Here is a 22,921-nt window from a genome sequence, read left to right as displayed (position 1 = left end):
TCCTCAAAATGTGTTATGTTGGGACCCTAACTTTGGAAATGGCCTCAAGAGTCAGTTGACTTTGTGGTCACACTTCATTTTTGACCCAAAGAAGAAAATGTAGCTTAACTGCTCCCCTAATACCCAGATCAGATTCCTAGTGATTTTAGATGCTTCCAGAAACCCAAATGAACCCTCAAGGGACAAAGACTTGCCATTCATTAGAGTATTCAAGGGCTCCAAAGAGAACACTGAAAATGGAATTCTACACACAGTTTAAGGAATGGCAGAAACATTGGCTTAAGTGTGAGAAACCAGCACAAACAGATCGGGAGACAGCACTCATTTGCCATCAATAAGAAACTCATCACAGCTGTTCCCGTACCCAGCACAGTGGCAGGGAGTTGCAGAGATCGACCAGAGCCCACCAAACCTGGTTCCTCTTCTTCCTGAACCCACAGCTCTTCTGTATTTCGCAGCAGTCTTTCATTTAGACCGTCTGTATGTTTAGTGCTGGCCAATAGAAAACAAGAGGAAGTGACATGAGCCCATTTAGCCCTGGGCCCTAAAACTTCTAGGGCCCCCCTTCCCAGGTCCCTTTCTTCCACCTGCCAGCTGGATGTTGAGAATTCAAGGGGAAGACTCTGCCTGCCTAGACAATGCTCAGCTACTAAATAGAAGGAGGCTAGGTCCCTGAATGATGGGGAAGAGGGCTCCCACCCCCTTCTGATTTGCATCAGACTGGAACATGAGCCAGAAATAAATCTCTGAAGTGTCAGGTCAATGCAATTTGGGGGGCTGTTTGTTACAGCAGCAAATCGAGCCCAACTAATACACACAGAGTTACACAGAATACCCCATCTGACAAGCAGCCCAATTCGAAACTGACACTGCCATTTGGAGCATCTGTCCTTGTGACTTTCAGTTCGCGGTTCATATATGAAATCAGGGCTGTTTTCTCCCATCTTCGTTCAGCCTTTTACCACATAGGCTGCATGTTACATTGCAAAGATCAGCGCTCATCGAGCCAGCTTGCTGCTGCTCGGATGCGGCTGCTAATCCTTTGAAATGTCACTCACCGTCCAGGCTTCCCAAAGTGAACCTGATGTGAACCACATGGCCCCTATTGTAAACGAGGTTTCACATTTGGTGAGTCCAGCTTCTTTAGGGAAAAAACAAAAAACAAAAAACAAAAAAAAAACAACCAACCAACCGGGGCTCTCCATTACAGACTCCCCTGTATAGAACTGCTTCTGCCTCTTTTAGAAGGAGGCTGTGGCCGCCCTCACCTCAGGGAATGGCAGTGAGAAGCCGACTGCTATCTGTCCTCCACTCACTCCCAGCCCATCAGACCAGGCAACAGAGAAAGAGCACCAGCCCCGATGGGCTGCCTGCCCAGGAGCACAGCCAACTGGGGACCCCCTGATCCTGGGGAGCCTTTCTTGCCATCTGCTTTGCCTCTTACTTGAATGTGACCTTCTCCCCAAGAAGAGGACCTTGACAAGAGTCTGGGGCTTACGCCTCCACTCAGTGCCTCAAACAGACAAACGGGCATCTATTTCTGCTCATGAGCTCTCTTCAAGGAACCCAGGCACATCTTCCAGATGTGGGGATGCCGAGGAATGTGTGGTGAGTACAGACTTCTGCGTTCCCCATCTGCGGAGAAGAGCAAACAGTCCAGAATTCCCACTGCCATCCCCACGTACACACACCCACGTAACCACCATATCTGATCCTCTCCTCTTGGGCTCTGTGTGGACACTGAGGGGATAAGACCCAGCAGGAAAGTGGGTTATTTGCTCTAGAGGGAAGCCCTGGTTCAAAAGAAAGGAAAGTGAGTAAGGTTTTGATATTTACGAGAAATTCCCAACGCTCTGGGAAGGTAAGGGAGAAGCCCGAGAGGAGAAGTGGTGTAGGAATGTGGCCAAAGAGTCTGAGAAGCGAGGGGCTGTGGGGGAAGAGGCATGAACTGGTGGGAGGCCGGCTCTCCTGGCTCTTGTGGGTGAGCAGAGTTCCTGCTGCTGGCTGGGGAGGGTGTCCCGCTACGTCTGTGGCGGACAAGATCCAGTGTGGCCTGCTGAAGCTGTGGGGCTCCAGTCTGCTCTGAAGTTTCAGGCTCGCAGATGCCAAGAATCACTGCAGCGATGGGTAGACTTGTTTCTTCCTTTCTGTGTTCCCCACGGCGAGTGACGTGGCATCAGCAGGGGCGGTAGAACATTCTTACGATGCCTCCTCCGCCCTCATTTCCTCCCAAATAAGGCGCATCTCATCTTAATTTGGAGCCTGCAACACCACTCGGATGCAGGCAAAATTAGAATTCCCATTCCACAGAGAAGGAAATCGAGGATCGGAGAGGTTCAGAAAGCTGCCTGAGGTCGCAGAGTTAGCAAGGGGTACAGCCAGGATTTGCACCAACGTGGGCCTCCCCAAATCCCACGAATTTGCAACTACACCAAACTCCTTCCAGGTGAGTCCACTTAAAAGGCAAAGGAAGGAAGAAGCGTGGTGGGGTTGGGGGTGAGACCTGCCTTCTCTTGCAGGTTTTGCATTTGCTTTGCTCCTTCTGTCTCATCTGTCTTCGAACCTCATTCTGTTGGTTCACAAGCTTTCCATATCCTCTGCCCAACCTGGTTCAAAAGCTTCCCCAAGAATGCAAGCTGGTGCAACCACTCTGGAAAACAGCAGGGAGGTTCCTCAAAAAGTTGAAAATAGAGCTACCCTAAGACCCAGCAATTGCACTACTGGGTATTTACCCTAAAGATACAAACGTAGTGATCTGAAGGGGCACGTGCACCTGAATGTTTATAGCAGCTATGTCTACAATAGCCAAACTATGGAAAGAACCTAGATGTCCATCAACAGACGAATGGATAAAGAAGATGTGGTATATATACACAATGGAATACTATGCAACCATCAAAAGAAATGAAATCTTGCCATTTGCGACGACGTGGATGGAACTAGAGGGTATCATGCTTAGCGAAATAAGTCAATCGGAGAAAGACAACTATCATATGATCTCCCTGATATGAGGAAGTGGAATGCAACGTGGGGGCTTGGGGGGTAGGAAAAGAATAAATGAAACAAGATGGGACCAGGAGACTTGTTTTTCTTTAATTTATTTATTTGACAGACAGAGATCACAAGTGGGCAGAGAGGCGGGCAGAGAGGTGGGCAGAGAGAGATGCGGAAGCAGGCTCCCCGCTGAGCAGAGACCACCCCACCCCCTGGACTCGGGGCTCCATCCCAGAACCCTGAGATCATGACCTGAACCGAAGGCAGAGGCTTTAACCCACTGAGCCACCCAGGCACCCCAACCGTAAGAGACTCTTAATGTCACAAAACAAACTGAGGGGGGTAGGGGGTTAGGGAGAGGGTGGTTGGGTTATGGACATTGGGGAAGGTATGTGATATGGTGAGTGCTGTGAAGTGTGTAAACCTGGCGATTCACAGACCTGTACCCCTGGGGCTAATAATACATTATATGTTTATTAAAAAAAAAAAAAGCTTCCCCAAGAAGTACCCTGGATGTCTTCCTCCCTCCACGTCTCCTCAGCACGTGTGAGGTGACTCTCAGTGAGTCGTGTGGCAGGATGCTGCAGGCTCTGTCGCTGTGCCTCCCCTGTCTCCCTGCGCACCTCCCCAGCCTCCTGGGCCCCCACGGATGGTCCAGAACTTGTGACTAGTTTCTTACGTGGCCAAAGGAGCTTTGCAGAAAGAGTTCGGCTAAGGATCCGGAGATGGGGAGAACATGCGGGATCATCCAGGGGGCCCAATGTCATCCGACACGGGTCCTCAGAAGTGGGGGAAGGAAACGGCGGAGTTGGAGAAGGCGCGGTGACAGAAGCAGACGCCAAAGTGCAGGCGATGGCGGACTGCGGGCTTGAAGATGGACGGGCCCAGCACCCGTCCATCTGCCGGCGGCCTCTAGAAGCTGGAAGGAGCAGGAAATAGTCTCCTCTTGATCCTCCGGAAGGAACACAGCCCTGCTGAGGCCCTGCGTTTACCCCAGCGAGAACCCTTGCGGCCAGCCTCCTGAACTTACTAAGAGAATACATGTGCGCTGTTCTAAGCCACTGAGTCTATGGTCCTTGCTACAGCAGCGCCGGAAGAGTGCTCTGTTTCTTCTGTTCTGAGCCTTGCCCCCTCCCATCCTGGCGGCCCACACCCACCGGCTACGGGGGCCTCAAGCAGCGGGTTCCTGCCCCCGCAGAGTTCATGGCTGCATCCACGGCCCCTCCCCTCACTGGCTCTGACCTCAGGAATGGGAGACCCCACTCTCCCCGTCTCCAGTGTGGAAGGGCAGGAACAGCAAGACGTGTCAGGGGAGGTGTAGAGTTGTGTGGTTCCTGGATCATGCTCACTTAATTCTTACAAGGTTCTTCTGATAAAGCCCCATAAAATGTTGAGATGGATTTTTATGATCATTTCTCAGCCTTCCATTCTCACAGCACACAGAGTGGGCTGCAAACCCCTTCAGGACCTGGTCCTTGCCTTGTAATTCTCTTGCCTCCCACTGCCTCACTCCTATGTTTCTGACACCCTGAATTACCCCAAACGCTGATCTTCTAACCTCAGCTGCCTTCCCCACTATAGCTCCTACACCCTTGTCCAGGTTTAATACATAAATTGGCACATTATTTCCCATCCTTAGATATACTCCCTCAGTCAGAAACCTGGAGGGGGGGAGGAAGGAAGAAGGAATCTTGAACCTCAAACTTCCACGTTGATTTATAATGTTTGTGCAGGATATACTCTATTGTGTAAGTCAGAGGACTTGTTAGCATGACTCCCAGAGACTTCTGAGAAATGACCCCTATTCTGGTTCCCAGCCCTAAACTCAAGGAGGCTCTAGAATTGGTCTGATTTTACCCTGAAAGTTTGAGGGTGGGGGCTGAGTTCATTTCTGTTGAAATGACAGCTCTGAGGTTGGTGAGATGTATCTGGCTCAGGTGAGGTGGTCTTGGCCATGTATAAGCTGCTCCAGCCAAGGATGGGTAGATCAGTGGGTAGGTAGATGGGTGGATTATTGTCTAGATCAACAGGTGAAGGGTAGGTAGATAGGTGGATGGGGAAATGATAGTTCATTGGATAGATTAATCAATAGACCATATGGCCTGAAGGGAGACATTCATGCTTCTAGAAGGTCTGATATGACCCTTACTCATTCACACATTCTTACCTACAACTGTGCACTCCTCAGTAAAATCTTTAGGCCAGAATCTTTCCCTCTATTTTAGAAAATGTTCCTAGTCTCACTGCCATATATCCTGACTGTGCTGACAGTTTTAAATATCCTTTAGGTGAGTAAATTCTGTCAGAATGATCCAGTGACATCTATGTCTCATTTTTCTGACAACTGTATTGCTACTGACCTTTATCCCTACACAAGTTGTATACAACATCTCTTAAGTGCCACCCAGATCCCTTCTGTCGCACCTGTCTCTGGGGCCAAGGCCACCTGTTCCCTCTCAGCCACCCCTGCAGAGACCAGTTCTGCTGGGCTCCAGTCAGTTTCACATACACAGGTTGCTGCTTGCTGCAGAACTTGGTAGGTCCTCCCAGAGTGCCAATCATAAGTGTGGGCAGGAGTCAGGCTGGGAGCTGGATTATGTCTCATAACTAACCTTTGACCATGGGAAACAAAAGCCAGTGGATGAATTCTCATCCTTTCCTTCCTCTGCAAGAAGATCTTGAGATGCAGGTGTCTCTACAGGCTCTCAGAAGGGTCCTTTGAGATGAAGCGTTCAGCTGCCCCCGATACTAAATGGTTACTAAGTCAATGCCAAGTCTCCCTCCCTGCGTCACTCCCATTTTCTCTCGCTCCTGCTTACCTGGCTGCACCCTCAGGAAAGCGGTAGCACATAAACTTCTGCTTTCTGGGGATCCCAGCCTAAGATCTGAGGACCACTGTACTGGTTACTATTTAGGCAAGATGATTGGGTTAAGCACAATATTTTTTGGACATAATTAGATGATTCAGTGTATTTAGTATCTATATCCCGTGCTAGACTGTGAGCTGTTTGTTTAGGTATCCCCAACACTGAGTGGAATGCCAGAATTCTTCACCCCACTCTCCTCTTACTCTTTTCTGTGACATTAATCATATTGGTAAAATTCTTATCTGGATACTTGAATCTTCTGCTGTGGATGGTTTTTCAAACTCAGTACTCTCGTTTTTGGTAGGGTTACTTTTTTTCAGTCTGTTATGCAAAATTCAAAAGAACTAAATGCCGTATCATTAGAGGCTTCTCTGGTAGGCTGAAAAATGGTACCCCAAATGATAGCCACATCCCAATCCTTAAGGCTCTTGAGATGGGTATCCTGGATGGTGTGTGTGGACCCTAAAGGCCATCACACGCATCCTTATGAGTGAGGCAGAGGCTGACATCACATACACAGAGGAGAGGGGGTGTGACCATGGAGTAGAGAGACTTGAAGGTGCTGGCCATGAAGATGGGAGTGATGTGACCACAGGGCAAAGACTGTCCACAGCCTCCAGAAGATGGAGAAGGCAAGGATAGAATTCTCCCCAGCAATCAGAGCCCCTGGAGGGAGCACAGTGCTGCTCTGACACTGATTTTGGATGTCTGGCCTCCAGAACTGTGGGGATACATTTCAGAAACTTAGAGCAGTTTCTTCTTCAAAAGGGTCTTCAGAGATCACCAACCCTGGCCCTCATGAATACAGTCACTTTATGTTGCTACTATTTCCCACATGCCTACTGAGTTGGTTGAAGTTGTTTGTTATAATGTTTGGAAGTCTGATGTTTGACTCAAATGGTGCATAGGCAGTAATTGTAAACTTGACCTCATTTTCCAGGAGAGAATGAGATCCAACTGTCCTCTCGTCATGACCTTCCCCTCGCACTGGCTTTAAGCTCTTCCATCCAGCAGACCAGCACTCTCCAGCATGGGGCCCGAGGATGGCTTGTGTGGAATTGTTGAAGCACTTATTAAAAATGTCAAGTCTAAGGCCACCTGCAGTGGGTCAGTCAGGTAAGTGTCTGCCTTTGGCTCAGGTCATGATCCCGGGGTCCTGGGATTGAGAGCATCAATCCCTGCTGAGTGGGGAGCCTGCTTCTCCCTCTCCCTGCCCCTGCCTCATGCTCTCTCTTGAGCGTATTCTCTCTCAAATAAATATATTAAATAAAAAAAAAAATTCAAGTCTAGGACTCTGCCCCAAACCTACTGAAAACAAAACAAAACAAAACAAAAACAAACAAACAAAACCTACGGATGAGGTGCAGAAATTTGCACTTTTAACAAGCCTCCCAGACTTGAGCAAGTCTCTACACACCGGCTTAAGAGCGTCTACTACAGAAGAAAGGGGTCATGATGGACCCAGGGGTACTTCCCTGTGGCTCAGCAGGAAAACTCCCACCCCTGAGCTAGGTGCTGAACTCCCCAGGGGGAAGCTGCTGTCCTTGCCCCCAGGACGGCTTGCTTGTGATGAATGCCACCGTGAGCTCATCAAGGAATCAAAACACTCTTGTCCCTTCACCCGCTCCTACCGTGAAACGGCTGCAAAGGTGTTCATAGAGCTGGGGCCCACAAAAGCTTCTGAGAACATGAGTCACCATTACGTATCTCACGGTAATTTAACTTTTTAATTAAAAAGACTTTCCCTAAACAATAATAGCTTGCAAACGCATGTGCCCTTTGATCTCGCAATTCCACTTCTGGGAATTTGTCCTATAGATAGACTCTACGCTTGTACGTATGTACAAGATTATTCACTGCAGAACTGATTGTAAATAGAGAAGCATGGGAAATGATCCAAATGTCATCATTGTGAAACTGATGAAATAAATTATACTACTTTGATACAATGGAAAATAATGAGGAAACTGTATAGGTATTGGTATGGAAATGTCTCCAAGGGGAAAAGCAAGGTGCAGAACACATGTATAATATACTACCTTTTGTGGATAAAAAGGGAGTAATAGGAATCCACATTCCTCTTTACTTGTATATTCATAAAGAAATGCTGGAAGTATATCTAAGAACAGTGGTTGCCTCTGGGGCAGGGGATGAACATAGGAGGAACAAGGATGGGAGGGGAAGCTTTCACATTATGATATAGGATTATCCTTTGGGTTTTAGAACCATGTGAGTGTATTATTTATTCAAAAAAATAAATAATACAATAAAATTTAAAATAGTCATTTATTGTGGCCTCCAGAGCAAGCAACCTGGTGTGATTCTCCACACCTGCAAGTCTTGACGTCCATGTGGGGCTCTCCAAACTGGGTGCATGTTGTGGAGGCCACAGGCCTTCCAGTGGTTCCCCGGAGGAGATGGGTGCTCCAGACCAGACTGCAGATTTCCATCGTCCAAACCAGCAGGGGGAGGACAGGTTTCTGAGATTCTTACTGAGGAGAACCAGCATCATGAAGGTTCTGGGATCTGGATCCATTGCACCCTGGCCAGCTCCAAGGCAGGAGGGTCCTCCGGCTGCCTGCTAATGAGTACTCAGTCCCTCAGTACTGAGACAGCAGCTGTTCCCGACTCACAAGAGAGGAGTGGTGGTAGCGGTCCCGAGCTGCGAAGTCCGCATTCTCCTGGGTGAGCTGAGTCATCTCCATGTCAACCCTAGCCAGGGACGGCGCCAAAATTATCTGCTCTTGGGGCGATCTCAAGCTCCTTTGGTGAGAGGAAACACAGAGTCGGTCAGAACCAAAGGCAGAGCGCTAATCGGTGGAGCTGGGAGAGAGCAGCGCTTCGTATGAGGGGCATTGTGCTTATTATTTTGTATTTATTCAACATGCATTTAAATAAGAAAACTATGGAATATGATACGTGTAATAGTTTATGAACCCAAACTATAAAAAATAAGGATGAAATAAAATAAGGAGAGTGATATTTACCTCTCTTTAGTGGAAACGTAAGAAAATGTACCCACCCAATGGGAGACAACCCACAAGATAACCTTCCACACGGTGTCATGTTGGGGTTCTATGGCTTTTCTTCGCTTTCCTGTCAAATGAAATAATGGAACGGAGAGGCTGGAAAACTGAGAAGAGAAGAAAGAGATGCTTTCTCTTTGGTTCGTTGGAAAGAACCTTGAACAAAGAATGATTTCCAGGGCTGAGGTTTACAGAGGAAACTGCTACGAGGGGAGATGCAAAGGCTTTTGACACTAAATTGGCCTGAAGACAAAAAGTATATCCTGATGTGGATTCCACGGTCACTGAAGTGTCTCCATACAGTTGGAGTTAGAATAAACGGTAAAGAAAAATGTCTGGGAGACAAGAGGAAAGTGCTACAGGCAGAATGCATGCAGTAAGGAAAGAGAGTCACCTCCCTGGCACTCATCAGCCTCATCGCCCAAGGCCAGCTCTTCAATCACCTCCCCTGCCTTATTTTCTCATCTTTCCTGGTCCCCTTCAGTTTCCTCTCCTGTCTGTGGTAGGTCCTTTTTTTTTTTTTTTTTCTTTCCCAAAGGTTATTTATTTATTTATTTGACAGAGAGAGAGATCACAAGTGGGCAGAGAGGCAGGCAGAGAGAGAGGGGGAAGCGGGCTCCCCTGCTGAGCAGAGAGCCTGATGTGGGGACCTGAGATCATGACCTGAGCCGAAGGCTGAGGCTTAACCCACTGAGCCAGCCAGGCGCCTGAGAAATCCTACTTCAGGCATGGATTGCCTCCTCAAAATTTTACTCAGAAAGAATCATGCACTTTGTGAGTACTAATGTTCGGTTCTTTAAAGAATATATTTGACAATTATCTTAAAAAGGTAGCAATCTATGGTGAGTGCTGTGAAGTGTGTAAACCTGGTGATTCACAGACCTGTACCCCTGGGGAAAAAAATATATGTTTATAAAAAATAAAATAAAAAAAAAAAAGGTAGCAATCTAATGTTCTAAACTTGTGGTACCTCAGTAGAAAGCTCTAGTTGCTTCTGGCAAAATGTGCTGTTATAGAAGTTTAGATCACAGGACTAAGGCTTGAAGCCACTTGCTGAGAACATCCCTAAATTAGATAGAGGGAGATTTTTCTGAGAAATGAGGCAACTTCTATAAAGGTCGAATCTGCAGGATGTAAGGTTAAGAGGTAACATTCAGTCAACATACAGGTGTTTTTGCCAATCAATTATTTTTGTTAATGGCTTTTTTTTTTTTTTCCTAAGGTGAAACCATTGTATTTTTCTGAGTTCAGGGAAACACTATGTTTCCCTTTTAGACTAGAATAGCCTGAGAATTCTCACCTGGGCAATTGCTAGGACTTCTGAAAAGAAAACCTTCTCAAGGTCAGGCTTCATTTCACATAATTCTGGAAATTGTATGTGTAATGGAAGCACATAGCCAAGTTCCTTTGCCCAAACACATTCTATAATATTATTTTTTGGTTTTTGAAAAGCATCTGGGACTATAGTTGGGAGAGGGGGAAACAAACCCTTCAAAACTACCAAACAGCCATTTCTACCTTTAAGCGAATCATCCTTTCTTGGTCCTTTCACCCTCTTGGATGACCACCATAGGACCTTATCCAGGAGCCAGGTGAGGCAGCAAGCGTGGTGTTGAGACGGAGCGGAGACCTTCACCACCCACTTCACAGGCCCACAGAGCTATGAAGTGTGTACTGGGTCCCCTTCCAGCCAACTCACTATCCTTCTCTAAGAATAATCCACTCCGAAGACATTGTTCTTTCCTAAGTAGTACTACAGTGACCTCAGAGGTGAAATTCCCGGAATTCAAGTGCGACTTAAGGAGGAGTGACCTCCCAGGGTCACTTATAGGCTTTAAAACCAGAAATATGCCTAAAAATATTCCTGTGAATCAGATAAGGCCAAGTACTCTCAACCACACACCTCTTGCAGCTCAATTCTGCAGGCAGCTTCTACACAGAACCTGTGTTCACTCAGCCTCTACTTTCCCTCAGGACGAGGCGGTAGGGGAGAGAGATCAAGCCACTCAACCTGGTGCCCCAGACTGGAAGAGAGGCCAGTGGTGGGGGAAGGGGCAACCAGCCCCCTCCTATCACTGCACAAAGAACAACAGCCATCTTCCTGGCAGAGGACAGGGGTTCCCCCCCACACACACCAGCTCCTCCCAGTCCTCTTCCTGGTGGTTCCCAGAGCCCTGATCCTTTTGGTTCATCATGCTAGGCTCTAGCACCAACATTTCCTTTCTTCTGTCGACTTGAACTAGAGGGCTTACAAAGGTTGCCTTTAAAAGGATTCTTAGGAGGGAGGAATGGGGAGTTACCGTTTAGTCAGCATAGACTTTCTGTTTTGCAAGATGGAGAGTTCTGGAGATGGATGGTGGTGATGGTTGCACAATGGTGTGAATGAACTTAATGCCACTGAATCATACACTTAAAAATGGTTAAGATGGGGGGGCACTGGGTGCCTCAGTTAAGCATCTGACTCTTGATCTCAGCTCAGGTCTTGATCTCAGGGTCATGAGTTCAAGCCCAGCATGGAGCCTACTTAGAAAAAAAAATCGTTTAAGATGATAAGGTCTATCACATGTCTGTTTTACCACAATTTTAAAAAAATGGAAAGAAAAAAAAAAAAGGATTCTGAATTTACATGTGGGATCAATGGGAAAGGCTCCCATCATCCATTAGCAACATCAAGGCACAGAAGGTGGCAATATCGGTAAGGGCAACCCAGACATCTCTAGTTTCAGAAACAAACCAACACAATGAAACCAAATGAACACTTGGTTGGGTCCTGCCTGGATTTTCCCAGCCCGCAGCCCTGGCTCCTCACTGGTATTGAAAGGGGAGGGAAGTGATTTTCCAGAGTCCTGAGGCCTTCAAAGTTGAGGAAGCATTGTACCGGAAGGGTGGAGGAGGAACAGGAAAGAGATGAGGGCACTCCTGAAATCGTACCTTCTCCATGAGGCCTCCTCCTGCTTCTCCCTTTCCCTGTGTATTTGAACATGGAGGGGCCACAGAAATCCTCTAGAATCTATGCTGTGTTTCTGTACTTGACCTCTGCTTGTTCGCCAATACAATCACATCAACCACCCCTGATTTGAGATGGCAGAAGGGGTGGCCTTGAGGCCTTAATCTTGTGTATGATAGTGTATTGAAGCTGGTAACTTGCTGACTCAGCACACAGCAATCTGATTCTAGATAAACCTTCTGTTCATGATTCCTGAGGGTATGAAGGCAAGACTTGAGCCAGAGGAAGCTTCTGCTGAGCTGAGACGGGGGTGGGGGGTGGGGGGCTGGACGGGGGGAGGCTGGGGTGGCTGGGTGGTGTAAGGCAAGGAGGAACAGAGTCTGAGCATTATTGAGGTTGTCAGATGTCAGGTTCCCACACAAAGTTTACTTAAACCTAGCCAGGGACGGGACACCCCAAGTACTTCCTATTAGCACAGACCTGCAGGAGATGGTCACAAGGGACTTCATCCACCCGAAGAAGCTGAAGCTGGAAGCTGATCCTGCAGGGAAAACATATACATAAGTATTAATAAAGGCTCTACATCCAGAAGCCCAGTTTTTTTTTGTTGTTGTTGTTGTTTTGCTTTTTATTTGACAGACAGCAATCACAAGTAGGCAGAGAGGCAGGCAGAGAGGGAGGGGAAGCAGGCTCCCCGCCGAGCAGAGAGCCCGATGCAGAGCTCAATCCCAGGACCCTGGGATCATGACCTGAGCCAAGGGCAGAGGCTTTAACCCACTGAGCCACTCAGGCACCCCTAGAAGCCCAGTTTTAATAGTGTGAACATAGACTCCCTGCCCCACACACATAATTAGCACAAAATCTTACTTTCTTTTTTCAGTTTAACCAAACCTCATTTATTGTAAGACTCTGACAGCAACCTACTAAGGACTTTGTTCCCATATATAGTGTTCAAAAATTTCTTGCAAAAATTTCTAAAATCCGAAATCCCAAGAAAGAAACTAAAGACAGGGCTACAAAGGAAAAAGCAGAGGATTTGCCAACTTCAGTCTTAGGAATCTAAAATTTTCTGATAATTTTTTTTCTGTTAGATTCAAATTGATAATATGTTAAATACATGCTATAAAATCCCCTAGTAGACCATTCACCCTTTAAGCATAGAAAGGACGTCTTTTTCATCTTGGAACCTCACAGTAAAACACCCACAGGATCTGGCTCCAGGAACGTTTCTATAGGCGTTAAGTGAATCACTTAGCTCAGTTTACAGCCCCATCAGAGCTGAAGCTTGAAATGAGATTACTGTGATACTGGCCAAGTATCCCGACATAGGACACACTGATTCATATAGAACTTATCACCTTTTTTTTTTAATCCACCCCTCCTTTAATGTGGGTTTTTAAAAAAATAATCTCATATAATAAATAAGATGTAACTTCAGGAAATCAAATCAAATGTAGTTTCAGAAAATGCTTCTCCAAATTTTGTATCTGTCTGTCTGTCTATCTAAATGGCTGGTTTAAAACTGGTTGATAAGACAGTATTCAATATATAATCAGGACGTTAGCATTATGGGATACAAAACCAACCAATCTGGAGCCCTCACCGCCAATCACCTTCTTTGTTAAACTCACATACACCAAGCCAATACTCCCCTGCCCTGAATCACCCCAGGGTCAGGTACTAGATAGCTGGTGACCACTCTTATACCCCAGAGCCCACCAAAATTATTCAAACTATCCAATCCTAAATGTGTTCAGCTACCTCCCTGCCTTGCCCATCCTTTCCCATTAAAACTCCAGTAATGGCTCTGGGTCAAGTTCTCCTCTCTTCCTCTTGACCAACCCTGCTCCTTCCCCTTTAGGCCCTGAGTTGTTGCCCTGCCTCCTGTTTCTAGGGATCTGTCAGTATAAACTTCTTCCCCTGTGACTATCATTTCTCTGTGTGTGTATCTTACCATTTCTGTGCCTGTGTTTAATCTTACTAATTAAAACAAATTAGTACATTTTTAGAACAAACTACATGTATTTAAAGCGTAAAATTTGGAAAGTGTTGACCCATGTATGTACTGTGAAACCATCACCACAAACAAGACAATGAACATATCCATCACCTCCAATAGCTTCCTCAAGCTGCTTCATAAGACCTCCCTCCCATGCACCCCCACACCCACACACCCCATCCAAAGGCAACCACAGATCTGCTGTCATTATAGATTATAGATTAGTTTGCATTTTCAGTAATTATATATATGCACTCTTTTTGTCTGGTTTATATAAAAATTATATATAAAATATATTAATTATACACATATGAAATATTATACTATGTACTCTTTCAGTCTGGTTTCTTTGACTCAGCATCTCTATCTTGAGATTCATTTATGTCACTGCATGGATCAACAGTCCATACTTTTTTTTTTTTTAAGATTTTATGTATTTATTTTTCAGGGAGATAGAACACAAGAGGGTGAGCAGCAGGCAGAGGGAGAAGAAGGCAGAGGGAAAGAAGCAGCCTCCCCACTGAGCAAGGAGCCTGACATGGGACTACACCCCAGGACCCTAGGACCATGACCTAAGCCAAAGGCAGATGCTTAACAACTGAGCCACCCAGGTGAGCCTCAATGCCCATTCTTAAAAAAAAAATTCATCCTTTGTATTGCTGAGTAGTATTCCATTGTATGGCTATGCTACAATTCATTTATAGAGTCACCTCTTGGTGGACATTTGAACTGTTTCCAGTTTGGGGCTCCTTACAAATTAAGCTGATCTAAATATTCATGTGCATGTTTTTTTTATGGCCATGTGCTTTCATTTCGCTTGGGTAAATAACTAGGACCCTGTAGCTAGTTCATATAGCAGGTGCATGTTTAACTTTACTTACCTACTTACTTATTTATTTACTTATCTATCAATTTATTTATTAAATTTTAATTCTAATATTGCTAACATACAGTGTTATATTAGTTCCAGGTGTACATGATAGCGATTCAACAATTCCCTACACCACTGGGAGCTCATCACCAGTTCACTCCTTCATCCCTATCACCTATTTTACCTGTCACCCCACCCACCTCCCCTGTTTAACTTGTTAATAAACTGCTGCACTGTTTTACGAAGTGATCGTATCATTTACATTCCCACCAGCAGTATACGATAGTTCTATTTGCTCCATATCTTCAACGATGGGTGGCATGGTCAGTATTTTTTTTTTTTATCGTCAGTACTTTTAATTTTAGTCATATTAATAGGTGTATAGTAGTATGTTGTGATTTTAGTTGCATGTCTTAATGAACATGCATGTTGTGCATCTTTTCATGTGCTTATTTGCCATCCATTATCTTTGATGAGATCCATTTAAAATCTTTGCCTGTTTTTGTTGTCATTTCCTTATTATTGAATTTTGAGAGTTTTTATGTATTCTAGATACAAGTCCTTTATTGGATATGTGAATTGTTAATATTTTCCCACAGTCTTGGCTTGCCTTTGCATTTCTTTTTTTTTTTTTTTTAAGATTTTATTTATTTATTTATTTGACAGAGAGAGAAAAAGCACAAGAAGGGGGAGTGGGAAAAGAAGAAGCCAAAAGGGACTTGATCCCAGGACCCTGGGATTATGACCTGAGCTGAAAGAAGATGCTTAACCAACTAAGCCACCCAGGTGCCCCAAACTTTGCATTTCTTTGTTTGGAAGATAAGAGTTCTTAATTTTGATGAAGTCCAATTTATCAACTCTTTTCCTGCGTTGAGTGTTGTATCTAAGAAATCTGTCTCATTCAGCCACAGTTTCTTATATTTTATTTTAGAAATTTTATAATTTTAGGTTTTACATTCAATTCTATGATCTACTTTGAGTTACTTTCATAGTGTAAGATGTATGCAATTGCTACTTATTTTTTGAATATAGATTTCCAATTTTTCTAGCATCATATGCTAAAAAGACTTTTCTTCCACTGAATTGTCTTGGTACTGTTTCTTAGACTTTCTGTTTTGTCCACTGATTTGTCTATCTTGATGCCAATACCATGCTATCTCAATTACTTTAGTGTATAATCAGTCTCGAAATCAGGTAATGTAAGTTCAGCTCTGTTCTTGTACAAAGGTGTCTGGACTACTATAGGGTTTTTTGCATTTCCATGTAAACATTTTGGAATCTGCTTGCCAGTTGCTCCACAAAAGGCAGCTGAGATTTTGATTGGGATTCTGTCGAATCCATAGAACAATCTGGGGAGAACTGACATTAAGAATATTGAATCTTCCAATTCAAAAATACAGTTCATTTATTTCTTTAATTTCCTCTCTAATTTCTTCTCAGAAATGTTTGTAGTTTTTCTCTTGTAGTTTGTGAATATTACACTAATTAATTTAGAATATTAAGCCAACCTTGAATTCTGGGCACATCCATTTTGTTATGATGTATTATCCTTTTTATACATCTTTATATTCAACTGGTTAAAATTTTGTTAGGACTTTCTGCATCTACATTCATGAGGGATATTGGTGTAGAGCTTTCCAAAGAGTTTCTATAGAATTAATATTCTTCCTTCCTTAAATATCTGGCACTTTGCATTAGTGAAGCCATCTGGGCCTAGAGTTTTCTCTGTGGGCAGGTTTTTATTTATTTTTATTTAATCATTTATTTTAAAGATTTTATTTATTTATTTGACAGAGAGAGAGAGAATGCGCTAAAGCAGGCAGAGGGGCAGGCAGAGGGAGAGGGAGAAGCAGCTCTCCACTGATCAGAGAGCCTGACCCGGGGCTCAATCCCAGGATCCTGGGGTTGTGACCTAAGCTGAAAGCTTAACCGATGGAGTCACCCAGGTGCCCCTGTGGGCAGGTTTTAAGTGACAATGTATTTAGATTACCTAAATAGCCCAATATTCTAGAGTGAGCCTTGATATTTCCATCTTTCAAGGAATTTGTTCAGTTTATCTCAGTTGCCAAATTTATTGGCATATAACTGTTTATAATATTTCTTTTTTTTTTACTTTTAATACCTGTAGATGCTAGTAATATCATCTTTCCCACTTCTGATATTGGTAGTTTTGTGCCTTTTCTCCTTTTATATTGATCAGTCTAGCTGGAGGTTTGTCAATTTTATTGATCTCGCATAACCAGATTTTTGTCTCATTGCGTTCTCTCTATATAAAATTTTTATTAATTTCTATTTTGATTTTTATTGTTTCCTTTTTTATTCTTATTTGGGTTTAATCTGCTCTTCCTTAGTTTCTTAAGTTGGAAATTGGGGTCACTGATTTCAGAAATTTCTTCTTTTCTTTTTCTTTTTTTTTAAATGTTCAGTAGTTAACATACTGTGCAATATTGGTTTCTAATATATAATATAATAATATATATAATATATCTTTTCTAATATATGCATTCGATGTGTATAAATTTCTTTCTAACTATGGAATTAGCTCCATCCCATAATTTCAAAATGTTACATTTTCATTTTTGTTTGGTTCAAAATACTTTGTAATTTCACTTATTATATTTTCTTTGGGCCATCAGTTATTTAGTTTCTTGAGTTTATTTAGAGTTCTTAGTCATTTAGTGTTCTTTAGTTTCTAAACATTTTGATAACTGGAATATCATTCTATTACTTATTTCTAATTTACCTTCCCCTTAGTCAAAGAACATACTGTGTTCTTGAATTTGCTTGAATGCTTTTAAATTTATTTAATCTTTTTAAAAACTTTTAACAATTGGGACTCCTCGATGTCTTGAGTGGTTGGGTGACAGCCTTTGGCTCAGGTCATGATCCCAGAGTTCAAGGATCCAGTCCTGCATTGGGCTCCCAGCTCAGTAGGGAGTCTGCTTCTCCCTCTGACCCTCTCCCCTCTCATTCTCTCATGTTCTCTCTTACTCTTACTCTCTCTCAAATAAATTTAAAAAAACTTAAAAATTTATTAAACATTTTTAAATCCTAGACTATGGTCTATCTTGGTAAATGTTTCATGTATGCTTTTTTTTTTTTTAAGATTTTATTTATTTATTTGACAGTGACCACAAGTAGGCAGAGACACAGGCAGAGAGAGAGAGGAGGAAGCAGGCTCCCCACTGTGCAGAGAGCCCAATGTGGGGCTTGATCCCAGGACCCAGGATCATGACCTGAGCCAAAGGCAGAGGCTTTAACCCACTGAGCCACCTAGGCACCGCTGTTTCATGTATACTTGAAAGAAATGTATATTCTGTTATTGTTGGGTGGAATACTCTATAAATGTCAGTTTGGTCAGGTTTGTTGTCAATGTTCTTCAAGTCCTCTAAAGCCTTATGATGTTATGCCCACTTATTTCAGCAATTATTGAGAGAGAGGTATTGGAATCTTGACTATAATTATGAACGTTTCTATTTCTTTTTGAAGTTCTGTCAGGTTTTACATCATGTTATTAAAGCTCTGTTTCTAAGTGCATAAGTGTTAAGGTTTGTTTTATCCTCTTGATGAATTTTTCCCTTTACTTTTCTGAAATGACCCTCTTTATCTCTGCCAATATTCTGTTCTCTGAAATCTATTTTGTCTGGTGTTAATACAATTACTTCAGTTTTGTTTTGATTCATGTTACCATGGTATTATCTTTTCCCTCCCTTTTGCTCTTAATATATTATAGCCTTTCTATTTAAAGTAGATTTCTTGTAGACAGCATATAGTTGGATCATAATTTTTTTATTCAATCTGACAATCTCAGGGTTTAACCATTTAACTGGGAATGTTTCGACCATTTATATTTAGTGTGTTTATTCATATGGCAAGGTTTATATAAGCCACTTTGCTATTTGTTTTTTGTTTGTCTCATATGTCCTTTATTATCATTTTCTTTTTTCCTGCTTTATTTCAATTTGAGTACTTTGTAAATTCAATTTTATCTTCTTTATTGGCTTTTTAGCTATACTTCTTTGTTGTATTTTAATGGTTGCTTTAGGGTTTGTAGTATACCTTTTTAAGTTATTATGGTCTACCTTTAAGTGATATTATATTATTTCACATTAGTATCAGAAAGCTGAAACAGCATATTTCCATTTCTTTCTTCCAACAATAAAATTGTTGTTAACAATTTTATTGTCATATGTCTTCTGACAAATAACAAGTTGTTATTATTTTTTATTTGTTACCATTTGTGTGCATGTTATATTTTTCCTCCTTGACTATAAGTTACTTGAAAATGGGATTGAGAGCTGAGTCAGTGTCAGCATTTAATAGGTGCTCAAAATACAGTTTTTCAATGCATGCTGAAAGAGAAGAAGGGAGATGGTAGCAAAAAGGCTCTGCTGCTTACCAAGGTGAAGCCCTGGACTGGCCCGACCAATGTAGAAATACACAATGGCAGCAACACCTATGTTAATGAGGGTGTAGACCCACTGGATCACAAACATGATAAGAAGAGACACAAAAGCCTGTGAAAACAAAGTAGGAAGGGCAAATCATCTAACAGTTTATCACATGGTAAGCAAGCTACAAGGCCAGGGCCATAAGAAACAATAGTCCCTCTCATCAGCCTCTGATCACTATAAATTCTGAATAGTTGAAGTTCACATATAATTCATATAATTCATAATTCATAACCTCACTTAAGCAAATATTTGAGAAGACACCCACCTGAAAGCACCCTGTAATCAAAACTATCAATGAATAGATATTCTACCCTAGCTCCTTGTCCTACTCCTGCCTAGAAGAAACAAATTAGAGTGAAATTATGCTAATTTGGTATACCTAAAAACTTAGAGACCCAGAGGTTATCATAGATGATTAATTATTTTTAAAGTAAACCATTGATTAAAATAAGTAGTTCATTAAATATAATCTTGCCATTTGTAGACTCATCTAAATTCTAATGTAACACACTTAAATCACATTGCTCCTAGTTAAGACTCTCCTTTCTCTTCTCCCCTATGCAGCCCCTCGATTGACATTTCTATCGTAATTCTCTTCTCAAGGACAATTGAGACAAAAATGAAGTTACTCACCCCTAACAGGGAGACCCAGGGGTTGCACAAGTGGGTATAGAAAGAAGTTGGTCTCTGGATATCTTGGAGCGGAGACTTCAGGAAGAAATCTAAAAAATAAATGAGCCAAATCTTTGGTTACCAATTTGTTACCAAACTCTTTTCTATTTTTATGAGCAAATACCTATGAATTCCTCTCCTCCAATTTTGTAACTCAGCTTAAAAATAATTTCTATTCACCTCAGCCATTAACTCCCTCGACCACACCTAAGGTTTGCTTTACTAGTAACTTTACACTTCTAAATCATGATCTCAATCTATCTACCTCTGCTTATCATCTCTTTTCCCCCCCTTATTTCTCTGCTGTCTCTCACCCCAACTATTCATAACCTACAAAGGGATCTTCAGTCAATTTGCCCTACTGTGTTTTCGCTTTCTATTACCTAGCTCCTCTTTTAACTACCCTCTCACCTAGCTAAGATTCTATGGTCCAAGACCAACAGCATTCCCTTGCTTACCTCACCTGCTTCCACACTTTGACATTCGCCAGCAGTCTTATACCTAACCAACTCATTCTCCTACTCTCTGATGTAACAAATTTACATCTTCTCCTCTCAAACGGAGATTTCATAATCTCATCACCAAATCTACCAATCTACTTGCATCTGTACCCTCTCTTCTGCCTTTCTTCTTTTCACAGTGGATGAAGAGTCCTTAAGGACTTACTAAGGCACCCCTTACCTAAGGCACACCCCTCCACTTGTGCCCTGTTCAAGGGTTTTGCCTTTGCATCATCAATTTCTCCATTCTTTATTCAATCATCCCCATCAGAGGCAAATATACTGTAATTTCTCCCACCTGAACAAATACTTCCTAATCCACTCCTTAGTTACTGCTCTATTTCTTTATCTTCTTTATAGCAAAACTCCTCACAAGAATTGTCTAGACAGTCTCTACCTCCCATTATTTCCTCAGCTCACTCTTAAGATTGTATATAACACTCCACTAAAACTACTCTTCCTAAGGTTGTCAGTGACTTGAAACTTCTCAAATTCAATGGTCCATCACATTCCTCATTCTACTGGACCTTTCAGACAGCATCTGACATATGTGATCTCTTTCTTCTTATTGAAACACTTTCTTCTTTTGGTTTATAGGATACATTACTTCCCTGGTTTTCCTCCTGTCTCACTGGCCACTCCTTCTCAGTCTCCTTTGCTGGCTTACCACCCCTTCCAACTCCCAAATATTGGAGTATCCCAGCATTTATTTATCCCTGGCACTCTTCTTATTTCCAAATATATTCACTCCTAGGAAATTTCATCTAGTCCCAAATGCTGATGTTCCAAGTTTACAACATCATCGACCTCTCCTTTGAACTGAAGTTTTGGGTACTTAGTTGTCTTCTTAATATATCCCCTTACCTAATAACAAGCACCTTAACCTGGCTAAAGCAGAAATCTATTCTCCCCAAGTTTTCTTCATCTGAATAAATGATACCACAATTCACTCAACTATCCAAGATTTATCCTTAACCCTCTTTCCTCACACATAAATCTATTCCATCTGTACTTCCTGTTGATTCTACCACCAAAATATATCCAAAATATGACCACTCCTTACCACTCCCATTGCTTCCATTCTAGTCCAAGCCATTTTCATCTTTCATCTGATTTACTGTAGTGTGTTCCTACAGTAGAGACTACAGTCATAGTACATTTCTCAGGATCTCTTGCAGTGAGGTGTGGTCAGATGACTAAGTTCTCACCAGTGGAATACAAACAGAAGTGGTGAGCACCACTTCAGCACCAAGGTCTTTGAGAGAACAGGTATACCTCTTCTCTGTGCCTAAAACCTGAACATGGTGACTGAGTCTTGACTTTATATGACAAGGTACTAAGGGATAATAAAGCCAAAAGAATGGAAGGAGCCTGAGTCCCAGAATCAGTGCAGGGAGGAGAGCATTCCTAGACGATTAGCGAAAGTGAGAAATAAATTTCCATTGTGTTTGAGCCACTTTATTTATTATTATTATTAAAATAGTTTACTCTGCCTTAGTATATCTCCAACAGGCTTTGGCTCCTTCTCTTACCTCTCTCCATATAATACATTCCTCACAAAGCCAGTGATTTTCTTTTTTCTTTTAAGTGACCTTCCTGAAGGCTGAACCTGATCGTATCACAACCCTCGCCTACATGGTCCTACAGGGCACTGACCTTCACTTTTCTCATGTACTCACCTCCTACCCTCTCTCCCCTGGCCCACTCCTCTCAAGTTACTGCTGGACTTCTGCTGTTCTTGGAACTTGCCAATCCTATGCTCACCTGTACTTTTATACATGTTATTTCTTCTGCCTGGAACTCTTCCCCCACATCTCTACATGGCTAACTACTTTATAATTAGATTCTCCATTAAAACATCCTCTTCTCTGGGGCACCTGGGTGGCTCAGTGGGTTAGGCCTCTGCCTTTGGCTCGGGTCATGATCTCAGGATCCTGGGATCGAGTCCCGCGTTGGGCTCTCTGCTCGCCCGGGAGCCTGCTTCCTCCTCTCTCTCTCTGCCTGCCTCTCTGCCTTCTTGTGATCTCTGTCCGTCCAATAAAAAAGATAAATTCTTAAAAAAAATCCTCTTCTCAGAAATATCTTTTCTGACAAACCTGTCTGAAACAGTACCCTTTCTCCCCACCGTCGTCTCTCTCTATTCTGTTACCCTACTTTACCTTTCATCATAGTAGTTATCACTTACTGACATTATGGTATATATTTATTTGTTTATTTAATATGTGTCTTCCCTTACTACAATGCAAGCTCAAGGACAGCTGAGACCTTCTATGTCTATTCAGAATGTTCCCTCACACCTGCAACAGTGTTTGAAATGTAGTAAATGTTCTACATATGTGGCCAAATGAATAAAGAACCCACCCTAGCCCCCAAAGTCCTTTCAACATCTATCTGCCTTCATCACATGCTTCCAACTATTATACTTATCTTTTGTACTTCCATATCTTGAGGGAAATGACTGTCTTTTACATCTTAAATGTACATATTAAATGCCAAGATTTGGCATTTAGAAGTTTGTGTATAGGAAATGATGAGGAAGTATCTCCTCAATTGTGGATTAATATAAACTGCCAAAGTTTATGATTGATTTG

General features: G+C 42.7%; 1 protein-coding gene across 2 annotated transcripts in view; it reads right to left on the bottom strand.

The window, feature by feature from the left end:
* Nucleotides 1-7,547: 7,547 nt before the first annotated feature.
* SLC12A8 (solute carrier family 12 member 8) overlaps nucleotides 7,548-22,921 on the bottom strand; it is a 138,596-nt gene continuing 123,222 nt past the window's right edge. For both annotated transcript variants that reach the window (XM_032869446.1, XM_032869447.1), the window contains exons 11-14: nucleotides 19,792-19,880; nucleotides 19,104-19,221; nucleotides 12,315-12,375; nucleotides 7,548-8,624 (exon numbers count right to left, since the gene is read on the bottom strand). In XM_032869446.1, the coding sequence (XP_032725337.1) occupies nucleotides 8,462-8,624; nucleotides 12,315-12,375; nucleotides 19,104-19,221; nucleotides 19,792-19,880 (431 nt within the window). In that variant the 3' untranslated portion in view covers nucleotides 7,548-8,461. The remainder of the gene's footprint in view (nucleotides 8,625-12,314; nucleotides 12,376-19,103; nucleotides 19,222-19,791; nucleotides 19,881-22,921) is intronic.

This window comes from Lontra canadensis, unplaced genomic scaffold, assembly GCF_010015895.1.
Source record: "Lontra canadensis isolate GAN:19392208 unplaced genomic scaffold, GSC_riverotter_1.0 scaffold38, whole genome shotgun sequence".
Classification (NCBI taxonomy): domain Eukaryota; kingdom Metazoa; phylum Chordata; class Mammalia; order Carnivora; family Mustelidae; genus Lontra; species Lontra canadensis.
The sequence above is the reverse complement of the archived record's forward strand: the minus strand, read 5'-3'. Positions and strand labels throughout refer to the sequence as shown.